Source organism: Heterodontus francisci, chromosome 1 (assembly GCF_036365525.1).
Source record: "Heterodontus francisci isolate sHetFra1 chromosome 1, sHetFra1.hap1, whole genome shotgun sequence".
Taxonomy (NCBI): Eukaryota; Metazoa; Chordata; class Chondrichthyes; order Heterodontiformes; family Heterodontidae; genus Heterodontus; species Heterodontus francisci.
In genome coordinates this window covers 284,224,778-284,241,692 of record NC_090371.1, presented here as the reverse complement: position 1 = coordinate 284,241,692, position 16,915 = coordinate 284,224,778, and the positions used below count along the sequence as shown (strand labels likewise).

Here is a 16,915-nt window from a genome sequence, read left to right as displayed (position 1 = left end):
TCTAAATAGCCGGGGCACCCACCCCCCACCAAATCACGTGGAGAGGGCGGGCTGTCCGTCCCCGGCAACAGTGTCAGCTGCCTGTGCACAGGCGCTGGCACCATTTTTAAAGGGCAGTCAACCCTGCTGGGATATTTACATTTTTAAAGAGATATCCCCCCCAAAATTACATAAATAAACTTCCAACTCCCCTTTCCCACCCACCCCCCCATAACAATTAAATTAACTATTTGCCCTTCCCCCCCCCAAAAAAACAACTTTAACATCTGACCTTGCCCCCCCCCCCACAAACTGCACAAAATTTAAAGTACAACTCTTCCCATCATCCCCTACACCCATGAAGTTAATTTGACCCCCGTCTCTCCCCCTACCACACCGCACTGATAAACTTACCTCCTCCCCCTCCCCACCAATGTGGCGCCTCGTTTCCCCGGACGGGGATCTGAAGGCAGGGGAGTGCCAGCCACCTTGCCAAAGATCGTGGGTGAGTATATTTAAATTGATTCGTTTTATTGATTTAAATATTTAAATTGTTGTCCCATTGCCCAGCGGCGGCGAGTGGTGGGGGAGGGGGAGCCGCCATGGAGCTTTGCCGCCACCGGAAGGATTGGGCTGGGCCCTGCCGTCATCGGGGTCCAAGCTGGGCCTCATCTGGGGCCATCGTCAGGCTCCACCCCGCTCCCGCCAGAGATCACAACGTTGAGGACTGCTTAAAATCCAGCCCTCGGTGTGGGTTTCTTTTTCATTCGTTCGTGGGACGTGGGCTTGGTGGAAAGACCAGCATTTATTGCCTATCCCTAATTGCCCTTGAGAAGGTGGTGGTGAGCTGCCTTCTTGAACCGCTGCAGTCCATTTGGTGTAGGTAGACCCACAGTGTTGTTAGGAAGGGAGTTCCAGGATTTTGACCCAGCGACAGTGAAAGAACGGTGATATAGTTCCAAGTCAGGATGGTGTGTGGCTTGGAGGGGAACCTGCAGGTGGTGGTGTTCCCAAGTGTCTGCTGCCCTTGTCATTCTAGGTGTGCTATAACTAAATGTAGTATGAATAGAAGGTTAGTGAATGGAGAGGAAATAAAGATTTAGGATTAATAAACAAAAGATATTTTCACATCAATACCTACAATACTATAACAAGGTTTTGAGGTAACTCGAAAGCATAGCGTGCAATGGAGGGCGAAGCTCACTTCATTCTATTCCTCTTCTCACTCTGGTAAACTTTCTGGTTCACTGCATTACCTTCATAAAACTTCCTGCAGCCAGCTTTGCTGTTTCTTTTATCAGTCTGTCTCACTCTCCCTCTCTGTGACCTTCACAGTGGCTTCTAGGAGTTAATTTCTGCTAACTGTGCACTGCTTATTGACAATTATGAAGCTATATGGAGAAAGTTTTGAATTCTGAAAAACAAGGGAGACATTTCTTTGCCTGCAATTGGCAACTTGCTTATTTTATTTTGAAATGGTGCACAAAGTAATTTTACATGAACGCATTAACCAGTGCACTCTGAAGACATGTTCCCGTTAACCTACAGTACTTAACTTCAGATCGCTGGCACAGAAACAGTAAAGCACCAAGAACTCAACCTTGGGTTAACAGACTGGTATATTTAGTGCAGGTACTACTGGATAACGACTCAGGAACCGGGCCTGGAGTTTCCACTTGCTTGTGCGGATTTTTCTGCCTCAATTTGCCCGAAATTGATGTAACCAGCAAGAAATTTTTATCTCAAATTACATTCAGCGCAACTGGAGTTTCCACAATCCTTTGAGCTAGTTTAAAAAAGAAAAATTGTTCTAGAAGCTAACCCCTGCCCACAAAAATATGATTCTGCTTATCTGCGGGCCTTTTGAGAAGGCTCAAAAAATTAAGCTGGTTCGTTTTGGCAATAAGGACTCTAATAGGAACATTTTCAAAGCTTTTGAAAATAATTTTTTTTTAATTTAGAAAGAAACTGACTAATATAACTAGGAAACGGGTGTTGTAAAACTATTTTCATTTGTATTAATCAAACTGTACTTGTTACCAGACTTAAATATCAAGGAATAATTTTTAAAGCAATTTGTTTTTAAAAAACCTATTTTAAAACAGTGTCCGCGCTGCTCGTTTATGACAGATTCTGCATTCAACTAATGATATGCTAATTATATGCTAATGAGATTGAGAGACATTTCAAGGGGAGAAAAAAATAGTTCAAAATGCAATTTGCATCCGTTACACCGATTGGGCCCAAAACAGAAACTCTACCCCTCTATCTCTCAAAGAACAGTAAGTGAATGGTGTACAGAATAATAAACAATCCTCGAATAGCAGCCGTGAAGTCAGGACATCTGTTCTGGGAATTTTCTTGCAGCATCAGCTCCTCCACCATGGTAAGTTTGGTAGAAACCCAAAGAAACTCTAGGCACTGACTAAAATGTGAGACTAGGCCACATGTGGATATATCCATGATATATCAAACATCTACCAATTTAAAAGCCTAACAATGCTTTTCAACTGTGACAGTTTACAGAGGTACAAATTACCCAGTGCTTCTGGGTAATTTATTCCATCAAGCAGAGCAGCAACTTGTATTTCTAAAGCACCGTTCTTCTTCTTCTTCTTCTTAAAGGCCAATATTCTGGACTTATAACCCGTAACTGCTGCCTTCCGTGTTGTTTCGGTCGTTAATGCAGCAAAAATGTCCCAAGGTACTTCACAGGAGCGATTATCAAACAAAATCTGCCACCATAGGGGATATTAGGACCAATGCTCCCAGTAAACTGTACGTACCCAGAGCAGCCTGGAAGATAGTGCCCAGGTCTTGATATGGGTTAAATGCCGTGCAGTGAAAAAACTGGCCACACAAAAAAGAACGACAATTTACAGGGAATGTTAATTAGGACAGTTGACCAAAGGCTTGGTCAAAGTAGTAGATTTTAAGGAGTATCTTAAAGGAGGAGAGAGGGGGAAAGGTTTAGGGGAAAAATTCCAGAGCTTAGGGCCAGGCAGCTGAAGGCACGGCTGCCAATGGGAGAGTGATGAAAATTGGGATGTGCAAGAGGCCGGAATCGGAGCAGTACAGTGATCGCGAAGGCTTGTGGGGCGGGAGGAGATTCCAGAGATAGTGGTGAGGCCAATGGAAGGATTTGATAACAAGGATGAGAATTTTAAAATTGAGATGTTGCCGGACTGGGAGCCACTGTAGGTTAGCGAGCAGAGTGGGTGATAGGTGAACGGGACTGGGTGAGCGTTTCATCCTGCAACAGTCTTCTTTGGCCTCCTTATCTCGAGAGACAATGGGTAAGCGCCTGGAGATGGTCAGTGGTGTGTGGAGCAGCGCCTGGAGTGGCTATAAAGGCCAATTCTAGAGTGACAGGCTCTTCCACAGGTGCTGCAGAAAAATTTGTTTGTCGGAGCTGTTACACAGTTGGCTCTCTCCTTGCGCTTCTGTCTTTTTTCCTGCCAACTGCTAAGTCTCTTCGACTCGCCACTCTTTAACCCCGCCTTTGTGGCTGTCTGCCAGCTCTGGCGAACGCTGGCAACTGACTCCCACGACTTGTGATCAATGTCACAGGACTTCATGTCGCGTTTGCAGACGTCTTTAAAGCGGAGACATCGACGGCCGGTGGGTCTGATACCAGTGGCGAGCTCGCTGTACAATGTGTCTTTGGGGATCCTGCCATCTTCCATGCGGCTCACATGGCCAAGCCATCTCAAGCGCCGCTGACTCAGTAGTGTGTATAAGCTGGGGATGTTGGCTGCCTCGAGGACTTCTGTGTTGGAGATACGGTCCTGCCACCTGATGCCAAGTATTCTCCGGAGGCAGCGAAGATGGAATGAATTGAGACGTCGCTCTTGGCTGACGTACGTTATCCAGGCCTCGCTGCCATAGAGCAGTACCCAAGGCGGAAGATGAGAAAAATCTCTGATGGAACATGCAAAGTTCCAACACGTATATATATTCAAAATATGATGGGTAGTTTACTCTCCGGGCACACTCAAATGATAGTGAATGAAACCAGTTAATCAACTCAACCCCGTGTAGTATTAACATATCGTACTCTTAATGTACGAGCACTACAAAATTGATCGAGATGATTCAGCCCAAAACCTAGGTCAAAAAGATATGTTTAAAGAGGTCTTAAAAAGGGGAGAGGGAGGTAGAGGGGTTCTGCTAATGAATTCAAAGCAAATGGCTTATGAAGCTGCAGGCATATCTGCCAATAATGGGGCAATAGGACAGAGAATAAACAAGATGCCACAGTCAGGGGAATCTGAAAAGATTTCAATAGCGGGATGAGAATTTTGAATTCAAGGCTTAGGGGGAAACGGAGAAGCAATGTAGGTTGAAGCCGTCAGGGAAGATGGGTGAAAAATGGGAGTCTCTAAGAAATGTAAGGAATGTCACTACAATCCAACTCCCAGCTGTGAAAGATGTTGCAGTTAGCCCCGCGTCTCCGATCCATGTTTCCTAAGAGGACAGTTCCCCGGTGCAGAGCTAGATATGCAATCACCCTACAATCCAAAATTCCAACACGTCCGATTGAAAATCTTTTGCATTTCCCCCATTTTAATTCTGGGTAAATAATTTTGAAAGCTCCTAGCTTCTTTCTGTAAAGCAAAAATAGATCATTGTCATTTACTTACAGTCATCAAGATGAAAATGAGTGACAGGATGAGACTTGGAATAGTTACTGTACTCTCTCCAGCAACAGCAGCTATGGACAAAGCAGCAGACGCATAGGAGACCATTATTAAGCTGAGCACTGATATTAAAATGGCAGGTACTGTCCGTTTCAAACCTATAACAGTAGTAAAGCAGAATGGTAAACTCACAATTGAACAGTTTCTAATCACCCAACAACTATTTAGCACCAAGTGCTTAAAAGGAGAAGGAAACTCGAGAAGATGTACGTTCAACAATACTTGTGTTTTATCTTGCTTGGAATGATGTATTCTCTATTTAGTTATGCATTTTCTTACTCAAAAAGTTTATATTTCAGGTTTTCACTCATGGCTGGGGTTGTTCTGAAGACGTGTTGCCTGGTTGGTGTGTCTCACAGTGGCTTAATTCATGTAACACAGCAGCCAATGCACTGAAGTGCCATGGTGGTTGGGGATATTTTAGGTGCCCAATTTAAAATGTACTACCAGCTAGTGCAAGCTAGAATAGTTTCACCAGTCAGTTCTAGAACAGAATCGGGAATGGAAAAATCAAATGGAAGATTCACATGTCCATGAATTCCTGTTAATTTTAGCGAACAGGAAACGTTTGGGGTGTGTACCCACCAATTTCCAACAACACTTCTGGTAAGCAAGGTGACACAGTCGTAACACACCAGTATAGTCAGCACAATTGAAAGAATCAGTTAAATGTCTCTGATCATTATTTACCAAACTCCCAAATACAAAAAAGACAAAAAAAATCTGAGGGCATTCAACTCAATTCAGCTCATCAAAGCCAATCTCTTCCTAATTCTTCTATTAAAGCAGCTAGCTGCATTTTAACATTCCAATAATTTTGCCTTTATAATCCCACCTGTCAGATTATTCCAAACATCTATCATTCTTCAGTTTAGTGTTGGCCTTTCAAATTCAAAGAGATCAATATGTATGCAACAGCGTGGCCCACCCTCAGTGGGTCGCAGTTTCTTCTGGGAGTCAGGAGGTTAATGGTTCAAATCCAGGGACTGCAGCACAAAACCTAGGCTGACGTGCAGTGCAGTAATGAGGGAGTGCTGCAGTGTCGGAGGGTCAGTACTGAGGGAGCGCTGCACTGTTGCAGGGTCAGTACTGAGGGAGCGCTGCAGTGTCAGAGGGTCAGTACTGAGGGAGCGCTGCAGTGTCGGAGGGTCAGTACTGAGGGAGTGCTGCAGTGTCAGAGGGTCAGTACTGAGGGAGCTCTGCAGTGTCAGAGGGTCAGTACTGAGGGAGTGCTGCAGTGTCAGAGGGTCAGCACTGAGGGAGCTCTGCAGTGTCAGAGGGTCAGTACTGAGGGAGCTCTGCAGTGTCAGAGGGTCAGGATTGAGGGAGTGCTGCAGTGTGTTACGACTGACTGCTCTTGTCAAAGCCCCCAATCAAAATATATGATTCTGATTGTGGTGGGACCAATGCACTGTTAATTCAATCCCATCGTTCCACAGATCAGCTAACATATCATTTAAAAACTTTCTAGATTAAAGAACCACCAAATTGTACCAGCTATTAACCCCCGAATGAGGCTAACCAAACCAGGTGTCTTTAAATCAAAAATTAACTCTTTTAATTAAAGAACTAAATTCTTAAACACTATGAACATTTAAAAATAGAAAAATTAGAGTCTTTGCAAATTTACAGTCCAATGTTGTTCGAAGTCCCCTGCAGAATATCAACAATAAACGACTTGCAAACATTTTCAACAGAATCAATCTGACTTTAGAGTTTTTGAGGGATAAAAGATTGTCACAGTCTAACTTCCCTTTCTTCAATTTAAATTACCAGAGATCTCTGTCTTGGCTTGACTTTTTAGAATTTCGAGAGATACTAATAATTAAACAGACAAAAATCCTATTTCCTTCAGTTTAAATGATTGAAAGCTCTTTTTCAGTGCTGACACCACAGCTGTCTGTGTCTTCTATCTGTGTGCAGTTAGGACAAACTGTCTTACTAACTGCCAGTTCAAACTGAATTGTAACAAATATATCGCATCAAGCTCACTCCCAGTGACTGTTTCCATGGTATCGAGAATGCACCCTTTCAATCGCAGTCTCCAAATAGCTGTTTCTAAGGCAACGAAATTGCACCGTCCTATAACTCCTGAGGCTTCCCGGCCCTTAAAGCAATACTGATCCCTTGCAAACCTTAAAGGCAAACCGCATATTCCGATAAAACTACAGGACCATGACACATGTCGGAGGGTCAGTACTGAGGGGGTGCTGCACTGTCAGAGGGTCAGTACTGAGGGAGCACTGCAGTGTTGGAGGGTCAGTACTGAGGGAGTGCTGCACTGTCAGAGGGTCAGTACTGAGGGGGTGCTGCACTGTCAGAGGGTCAGTAGTGAGGGAGTGCTGCACTGTCAAAGGTGCCCAAAGGGGATAAAATAATCTCTACCTGCGTGGACTTCTCCACTTGCTTTGGAGATTCTTAAACATAGTGATGGTTTTTGTTTAATCGTGCATCTGTTGTTCCTCCTGTCATGCATGGAAGGAGCAGTGATGAAATAAACAATCAAATGGAAGAATTATGAATTAAAAAAGTCAGCTGTTAAACAAAACCACAAGAACATGGACACTTGTATCATAGTCAAAATGAAATAGTGGTCACGTGACCCCTCCTGTATTGGAAATCAACAAGGAAAGCAACAAACCTGTCTACAAAGATGGAACTTGTTAACCTCATCTGAAATAGCTCTGGGGAGAACCCCTTTGAAACTGAAAAGATTATTGCATATTATTGACATGAATGAACTAATAATAGATTCCAGCCAAAATGAATAGGTGTGAATTCACACCATTATAACAGAATGGTCCCATTCAGACATCAATAGATAGCCATGGTTATCATATCCTGGCCGATTGTGTGGTCACACCAGGGGAGAGGGCCATGTGCCTCCTAACAGAAACTCTAATGTGATGAGGTTTTACCTTAAAACGAGAGCCCTCTGGAGAGAGGGAAGATCAAACCAACACCTTCAGAAAGCAGTCCAGTCAGAGGCCGTGCAAGAGATCCAGCCAAGCAAGAATCCTGAACAACAACTCAGCAACCACTACAGCAGAGACATCACAAAGTGACTTTAAGACCCTCCATCTGTAAGGGTAACAAAATCCACACACCAGCTCCGTGCTGAGTTGTAACCACTAAAACTCTACAACACCTCAGCAAGTTCAAGACTACAAACATCAAGTCTGCACCTTTAAATAAACTTTCCTCCTAAGATGAATCAACAGGTTTATTGTAAACCATGAACATTTACCTCACTTTGGACTTTAAACTACCCACCCTTTTCTACCTATCCTTGTGTGGTGTGAGTGAATGCGTGTGTGGATGAGGTTACAATCTTTTTGGGAATTGTCTAATTATATTTTTTGTTTTTAAACCTACGAGAAAACCTGTCATTTGTCTGCTTATTTGACCCGAAAGCCACTTAAGGGCTAACGCACAATTTTTAACAAAACACAATTATGGTCAGTTGGGAGGTGAACATTAGGAGCCACCCACATCCACCATCCCCCCACCCCCCCCACCCCCCACTTTCTACCTGTCCATAACACTCCAAAGAAAAAATTTTGAAATCTATACTTCATTAATGTTTCCCTTGTGTAATCTTTTCTCATAGCTCATCTTCCTCATACATGAGGTTAGTCAGCATTTGATGTTTGTATAAAAGCAAAATACTGCAGATGCTGGAAATCTGAAATAAAAACAGAAAGTGCTGGAAATATTCAGCAGGTTTGGCAGCATCTGTGATGAAGGGTCACTGACCTGAAACGTTAACTCTGCTTCTCTCTCCACAGATGCTGCCTGACCTGCTGAGTATTTCCAGCACTTTCTATTTTTTATTTGGTGTATGTTTTTTATGATGTGGTGTGGTAGCTAAATTGAAATAAAGAAATATTTTGTTCTCCACTCACCTACCAGGATATAGGTTGTACTATTAAAAATAACACTTGGCATAGCCTTTATAGGTATTATATCGAATAATAACTTGGAAAAGAAGTATGCTGGCAATGAATAGTACCCGCTGATATATTCATGACTATTGAGGAAAAAAAGAAAAATGAACAATAATTAATGGGTGAAATAACTCATGGGGTAGAATTTCTGCTCGGGGTGCAACTGGGAAATTGCACCTGAAATTGCACTGGTTAGGCTAAGCTTCGAGCTTGTGCTAAAGTTCATTCAAATAATCACAAATGTAAAACAGCTTGCAAGAACAAATGAAATCACACAGTGTAACAGATTGCAGTCTTTTTGTTTTCATTAAAGCATTTAAGAGCATCAACCTGGTGCAAGTTTTATTAATTCAGCTGAAAATGGTTCATCGCCAAAAACAAGCATTTTTAATAGGTGTCGAGTTCACCACCCGTGCGTGAGTAACCCGATTTAAAAATGACTGAAAATTACTTTAAAAACTATGTTGAGTGAGTTAATATTTTCATTGGTGTACACTAGACAGTTTCTTAGTAAATGAAATTATTTTTCATATGAAATTTTAACAGGGTCCGACCCGTGCCTGTGCAATTTCAAGAGCCTTCCTCAACCAGTGCAATTGTGGAATTGCGTGATTACAACCACGTGGTGTGGCTAGTTTTGTGGGTGGTGAGGGGGTGAGGTGGTGCCTGATGCAGGCGAATTGAATCTTGAACCAACGTAAAACAGCACAGAGCTCTGAACGCTAGTGTTTTTGGGTGTAACTTATGTTTAAAATACCCTGGTTCTAACTATGGAGAACCTCGTCAAATTTGTACTAACACAATTTGCTCCCTATACGCAACGGCTGATATATATTTATTTTTCATAACATTTTTATAGTATAATTAAACAACAATAACTTGCATTTATATAGCACCTTTATCATAGTAAAAATGTCCCAAGATTTGATATCGAGTTCCATACGGAGATATTAGGACAGGGGACCAAAAGCTTGGTAACAGAGGTAGGTTTTAAGGAACCTCTTAAAGAAGGAGAGAGGGGTTTAGGGAAGGAATTCCAGAGCTTAGGGTCCAGGCAGCTGAAGACACGGTTGCCAATGGTGGAACGATTAAAACTGGGGAGGCTCGAGGCCAGAATTAGAGGAGTGCAGATGTCTCGGCGGGTTGTAGGACTGGAGAAGATTACAGAGATAGGGAGGGGCGAGGTCACGGAGTGATTTGAAAACAAAGATGAGAATTTTAAAATGAGAATTTTTCCTCGGATGGTGATGGCAAACACGAGGGGACATAGCTTTAAGTTGAGAGGTGACAGATATAGGACAGATGTCAGAGGTAGTTTCTTTACTCAGAGAGTAGCAGGGGCGTGGAATGCCCTGCCTGCAACAGTAGTAGACTCGCCAACTTTAAGGGCATTTAAGTGGTCATTGGATAGACATATGGATGAAAATGGAATAGTGTAGGTCAGATGGTTTCACAGGTCGGCGCAACATCAAGGGCCGAAGGGCCTGTACTGCGCTGTAATGTTCTAATTCTAAAAAAAAAACTGAGGTGTTGTTGAACGGGGTTGGGGTGGGGGTGCACAGTGTAGGTCAGCGAGCACAGGGTTGATGGGTGAATGGGACTTGGTGAGAGTTAGGATAGTTTGGTGGTTAGTAATTCTTTTTACAGCTTTTCATCTCATCAAGTTTAAAATAGTGCCTTTATACTATTTTTGTTATTAGCTGTAAGTGCATTTTGAAATCACTGAAGTAATCCAACTATTCATTTCCTGCTTTCAATAAACTTTTTAAACTGTAACAGCTTGGTAAAGTTTGACAAAGAACTTATATGTTTAAAAAAAAAGTTGTTCTTAGAGCAGAGAAGGTTAAGGGGAGATTTAATAGAGGCTGTCAAAATTTTGAAGAGTTTACAGAGAGGAAATAAGGAGAAACTGTTTCCACTGGCAGGAGAGTTGGTAACCAGAGGACACAGATTTAAAGCAACTGGCAAAAGAACCAGACAGGGAGAAGAGTTTTTGTTTTAATGCAGTGAGTTGTTTTGATCTGGAATGCGCTGCCTGAAAGGGCAGTGGAAGCAGATTCAATAGTAACTTTCAGAAAGGAATTGGATAAATACTGGAAGGGGGAAAAAAATTGCAGGGCTGTGGGGAAAGAGCAGGGCGAGTGAAATTAATTGGATAGCTCTTTCAAAGAGCCAGCACAGGTATGATGGGCCGAATGGCCTCCTCCTGTGCTGCATGATTCTATTATGAAAAATTATTGGGTATAAGTTAGGTGGGAACAGCTGTCACGAAGGTCTTCCTTTCTGATTCTTTTGCCATAATGTTTTAATCAAAAAAGTACCTACATTAAAATCTTCTTTTCTGCAGCTAAAAGTTCAACATTAGAGATACTGCTGTACATCTGGCAATTAACAATAAAAAACAAAAGCCCAGTTCTGTGAAGAAAGGGAAATCAAGTAATTAGTCTTTACAATTACCGAAGAACAGTGTGCAAACTGTGACCCACATGATCCCTGAAGGGTGGGAGTCTGGCATGACAAGCAAATTTAACTCAGTTCTCGTTCCACTTGTACATCTCACTCACTGATCTGTCCTGTGTGAAAGTTACACACTTGCAATTCTTACCAATGTGGATGGTTAAACATTTACGTCAGAACTCCAAGCATCAGCAATTTAAAATGGAAACTTTGGAGGTAAGGTTTCCACTTTGAGCACAATTGGGAAATTAGGCACAAACTGCCCTTGAAGTTGCGCCAGTTAAGTTACAGTTCCAAGTTTCCGCTTTCATTTGCTTGCATAATCACAAATGTAAAATCTTCCAAGAGCCAATGAAATTGGGTGATAGAATGTGATTGTTTCTTGGCCTTTGCACTAAAATATATTATGTGTGTTTTTAAAAGCATTAATCTGGTGCAGTTTTATTCACTCAGCTGAAAATGGGTTTATCAACAAGTGTAAGTGTTTGAATAGTGTCCACTTCCACCTGACAATGTCTTAAAAGCCATACTGAACCTATTATTAATTTCAATAAAAGCAAAATACTGCGGATGCTGGAAATCTGAAACAAAAACAAGAAATGCTGGAATCACTCAGCAGGTCTGGCAGCATCTGTGGAAAGAGAAGCAGAGTTAACGTTTCGGATCAGTGAGCCTTCATCGGAACTCCAAAGAAGGGTCACTGACCCGAAACGTTAACTCTGCTTCTCTTTCCACAGATGCTGCCAGACCTGCTGAGTGATTCCAGCATTTCTTGTTTCTATTATTAATTTCATTGGTTTACACAGTCAGTTTCTTTGTAAATTAACTATTTCTTTCATACGCAAGAGCTTTTAAAATGTGAACTGTGCCTGTGCGGCAAAGAAAACAAACTCAGGTTCTTCGAAGGGGCACAATCAGTGGAAACTCTCCATCCTCGTTACTTTGATTGGGGGTGTGAACAGTTTTGTTGGCAGGGCCGGTTTTGGGATAAGTGCTTTTTTTTTAAACCAGCAACAAAGATTGTGGAAATTCGATTTACGCGCAACTTGACTTAGGTTCAAAATTCTCCTGATCTTTGTTGCTGGATCAGCGAATTTCACTCTCTGATAAAGCTAGTGCAAACTAGCGGAAAGTCTACCCCACTGATGTAACCTGCTCGCTTGGAATATCCTGTGGGGCCCACAAAACTCCAGAGCGAGCAAGCACTGTATGAGCCCTGCGAATTTGGCACCTGTATTCTTGTAGGTGGCCCCGTGGTATGCCCCAGTGTCGATCAACAAAACCCAAAAATTTGAGCCTCTCTATTTTAGAAATTATTTACCTTACTGCATTTAAACATCTCTACTACCGAAAATAAATAGAATTCTGAAACATATGATCACTCATTCACCACACTATACCCTACAAATCTAGAACTTAACTCCAACACCACACCACAACCTACATGACACCTCCCATCAGCGATTCCCCCCATGTATATTACTGTTCCACAGTTATGATGAATATGGCCCTTGTAAATTTGTCACACTGCATTTACATCCTCCTTCAAGTGATGGTGTTTTAATGCCTTAACTTTGGGTCGCTCAGTTTCTCAGACAGTATGTAGAATGTACAGCACAGAAACTGGCCATTCGGCCCAAATGGTCCATGCTGGTATTGATGCTCCACATGAGCCGCCTACCACCCCTCTTCATCTCAGCTGATCAATATATCTTGGTGTTGGTCCATGATCAATTGCATAGTGTGATGGAGAGAACTATAGCTTCCTCATCTCTATCTAGTTTGTGAATCAAATGAAAAGATCTTATGAATCTAATGCATTTGCCTTATTCAAAGGCTGCAACACTCAAGATACTCTACTGCATCCAAGATAAAGCAGCTCTCTTTACCGGAATCACAGCCACCACCTTAAACTTTCACTTCCTCCACCACTGGTGCACAGTGGCAGCAGTGTGTACCATCTACACGATACACTGCAGCAATGCACCAAGGCTTCTTTGACAGCACCTTCCAAACTCACAGCTTCTACCAACTAGAAGGACAAGGGCAGCAGATGCATAGGAACACCACCACCTGCAAGTTCCCCTCCGAGTTCTGGTTAGACCACATCTGTAGTACTGACAGCAGTTCTGGGCACACACCATAAACAGCATAGATTTACCAGAATGATGCCTGGACTCCAAGGGCTAAACCACAAGGAGAGATTACACAAACTAGGTTGCACTCCCTGGAATTTAGAAGGTTGAGGGGTGATTTGATTGAGGTTTTCAAGATATTAAGGGGAATAGAGAGGGTCAATTGGGAGAAACTATTTCTGCTGGTTGGGGAGTCTAGGACTAGGGGGAAAAAATTAGAGCCAGTCCATTCTGGAGTGAAGTTAGGGAACATTTCTACACACACAGGGTGGTAGAAGTTTGGAACTCTCCAGCAAACATCAATTGATACTGGGTCAATTGTTAATTTTAAAACTGAGATTGATAGATTTTTGTTTGCCAAAGGTAACAGGGAATATGAACAGAGAGGCGGGTATATGGAGTTAGGTCACAGATCAGCCAGAATGGTGGATCAGGCTTGAGGGGTTAAATAGGCTCCTTCTGTTCCCATGTCACACACCATCCTGACGTGGAATATCGCCATTCCTTCAACATCGTTGGGTCAAAATCCTGGAACAGGAGTAGGCCATTCGGCCCCTTGATCCTGCTCCGCCATTCAACTAGATCATGGCTGATCTACCTCAATACTATCTTCCCCACACTAGCCCCACATCTCTTGATATCTTTACTATCTAGAAATCTATCGATCTCTGTCAATAGCATACTCAATGACTGAGCCTCCAGAGTCCTTTGTGTTAGAGAATTCCACAGATTCACCATCCTCTGAGTGAAGAAATTCCTCCTCATCTCAGCCCTAAATGGCTTACCTCTTATTCTGAGACTGTGTCCTGTTCTAGACCACTCAGCCAGGGGAAACATCCTTTCTGCATATCAACCCTGTCGAGCCCTGTAAGAATTTTGTGTGCTTGAATGAGATCACCTCTCATTCTTCTAAACTCTAGGAAATACAGGACCAGCCTCCTCACTTTCTCCTCATAGGACAATCCTGCCAACCCAGGGATCAGTCTGGTGAACCGCTGTTGCACTCAATCTATGGCAAGTATATCCTTACTTCGGTAAGGAGACCAAAACTGTACTCAGTACTCCAGATGCTGTCTTTACTCCTGTGTTCAAATCCTCTTGCAATGAAGGCCAACATACCATTTGCCTTCCTAATTGCTTGCTGCACCTGTATATTGGCTTTCAGTGACTTATGAACAAGGACATCATCACTTCCCAATCTCTCACATTTAAGAAATACTCTGCTTTTCCAAAGTGGATAACTTCACATTTTCCACATTATATTCCATTTGCCATGTTCTTGCTCATTCACTAAATCCCCCAAAGCCCCTTTGAATCCTCCTCACAACTCATATTCTCATCTCGTTTTGTGCCATCAGCAAACATGGAAATATTACATTTTGTCCCCACATCCAAATCATGTTATCTAGATTGTGAATAGCTGGAGCCCAAGCACTGATCATTGCGATACTCCACCAGTCACAGCCTGCCAATCTGAGAAGGCTGCGTTTGCTGACAACGCCACCACTAGGTGACGCTGCTGTGGCACATGCGCTAATGCAGCCTGTGCCACTAAAACATCACAGTCTGCGACATCAGGCAGCTGCCAGGACTAAAGATGGTGCTACTCAAATAATCACACGAAGGCAACCTAACCTCAGCACATGGCAGCACACAATGGCCGGAGGGGAGGGAGCGAGCGGGGCCGGGGAGGGGAGGGGAGGGGAGGGAGCGAGCGGGGCCGGGGAGGGGAGGGAGCAATGGGGCCGAGGAGGGGAGTGAGGTAGTGGGCCGGGGAGGGGAGGGAGCGAGCGGGGCTGGGGAGGGGAGGGGAGGGAGCGAGCGGGGCCGGGGAGGGGAGGGGAGGGAGCGAGCGGGGCCGGGGAGGGGAGGGGAGGGAGCGAGCGGGGCCGGGGAGGGGAGGGGAGGGAGCGAGCGGGGCCGGGGAGGGGAGGGAGCGGGGCCGAGGAGGGGAGGGAGCGAGCGGGGCGGGGGCTGTGAGCGAGCAGGCGGTGGGGGGAAGGAGGAGAGCACGCTCTACCCGCACCCGGCCCCCAAACTCCCTCCACCCGCTCCCAGACTCCACCCCTGCTCTCTCCTCGCTCCCAAGATCCCCTCTCTCCCCACACCCGCTTGCTCCGGCCCGGATTCCCCCACCATCTGCCGCATTACGTAATGACGTCATCTGCGCATGCGCCAACCCCATTGGCCGTGTAACGCGATGTCATCTGTGCATGCACCAACTAGTCCTGGCAATGCAGAATGCAGCACATGCACAGAGGGTAGGAACCAGCATGTGCACAGATTGGCACAGTCAGATGACGTAAGCTGCTGGCTGCGTTGTCAGTAATCACTTTGATCTGAGAATGACTTGCTTATTCCTACTCTCTGTTTTCTGTCTGTTAACCAATTCTCAATCCATGTCAATATATTAGCCCCATGTTGACTCTGCCCAATCTTACCATTGTTTTCTAAACGTCCAGTTATCACATCCTTTATTGTAGATTCTACCATTTTCCCTACAACTGATGTCAGGCAAACAGGTTTGTAGTTCCTGGTTTTCTCTCTCCTTCCTTTTTTAATTGATGCGGTTACATTTGCTACCTTCTAATCTTCAGGAACCGCTCCAGAATCTATAGAATGTTGCAAGATGATCACCAATGCATCCATTATCTCTACAGCCACCTCTCTCGACACTCTGGGATGTAGATCATCAGGTCCAGGGGATTTATCAACATTCAGTCCCATTAATTTCTCCAATGCTACTTTTTACTAATACGAATTTCTTTCAGTTCATTTTCTTGGTTCTTTAATATTTCTGGGAGGTTTTTTTGTATCTTCCTCCGTGAAGACAGACACAGACTATTTGTTCAGTTTCTCTGCCATTTCCTTATTCCCCACTATAAATTCCCCTGTCTCTGCCTGTAATGGGCTCACATTTGTCTTTGCTAATCTTTTCCTTTTTGCATACCTATAGAAGCTTTTACAGTTTGTTTTTATGTTTCTCGCTAGTTTACTTTCATATTCTATTTTCCCGTTCTTTATCAATTTCTTGGTCCTCCTTTGCTGAATTCTAAAATGCTCCCAACCCTGAGGCTTACTACTTTTTTTGGCAACATTATAAGACTCTTTTCTTTGATCTAATACAATCTTTAACTTCTCTTGTTAGGCATGGTTGGATCATTTTTTCTGCCTCATCGGAATGTAAATGTGTTGTGAACCACGTATTAATTCTTTAAATGCTAACCATTGCCTGTCTACTGTCATACCTTTTCATGTAGTTTCCCAACTACCACAGTCAACTTGCCCCTCACACCTTCATAGTTTCCTCTGTTTAGATTTAAGACCCTAGTTTTGGACTCAACCACATGAGTTTCAAACATAATGTAAAATTCCATCATATTATGATCATTCTTCCCTACAGGCTCCTTAACAATTAGATTATTAATCAACCCTTTCTCATTGCACAATACCAGGTCTCAAATAGCCTGTTCTCCAGTTGGTTCCTCAACTTACTGCTCCAGAAAACCATCTCGTATACATTCCAGGTGTTCGTCCTCCACAGCGTTAGTGCTAATTAGGCTAACCCAGTCTATATGTAGATTGAAGTTCCCCTATGATTACCATATTACCCTTGTTACATCTATCTCTAATTTCCTGATTTATACCATGCCTACATTAGAACAGGAGCTGTGACATAAATTTCTTGATCTCTCGC

General features: G+C 43.5%; 1 protein-coding gene across 1 annotated transcript in view; it reads right to left on the bottom strand.

Annotated features, from left to right (window-relative positions):
- The window catches only part of LOC137372991 (broad substrate specificity ATP-binding cassette transporter ABCG2-like), a 68,426-nt gene that overhangs the window by 10,242 nt on the left and 41,269 nt on the right, over window positions 1–16,915 (bottom strand). The window contains exons 12-14 of the mRNA XM_068037633.1: window positions 10,952–11,041; window positions 8,585–8,709; window positions 4,623–4,777 (exon numbers count right to left, since the gene is read on the bottom strand). Coding sequence (XP_067893734.1) covers window positions 4,623–4,777; window positions 8,585–8,709; window positions 10,952–11,041 — 370 coding nt within the window. The remainder of the gene's footprint in view (window positions 1–4,622; window positions 4,778–8,584; window positions 8,710–10,951; window positions 11,042–16,915) is intronic.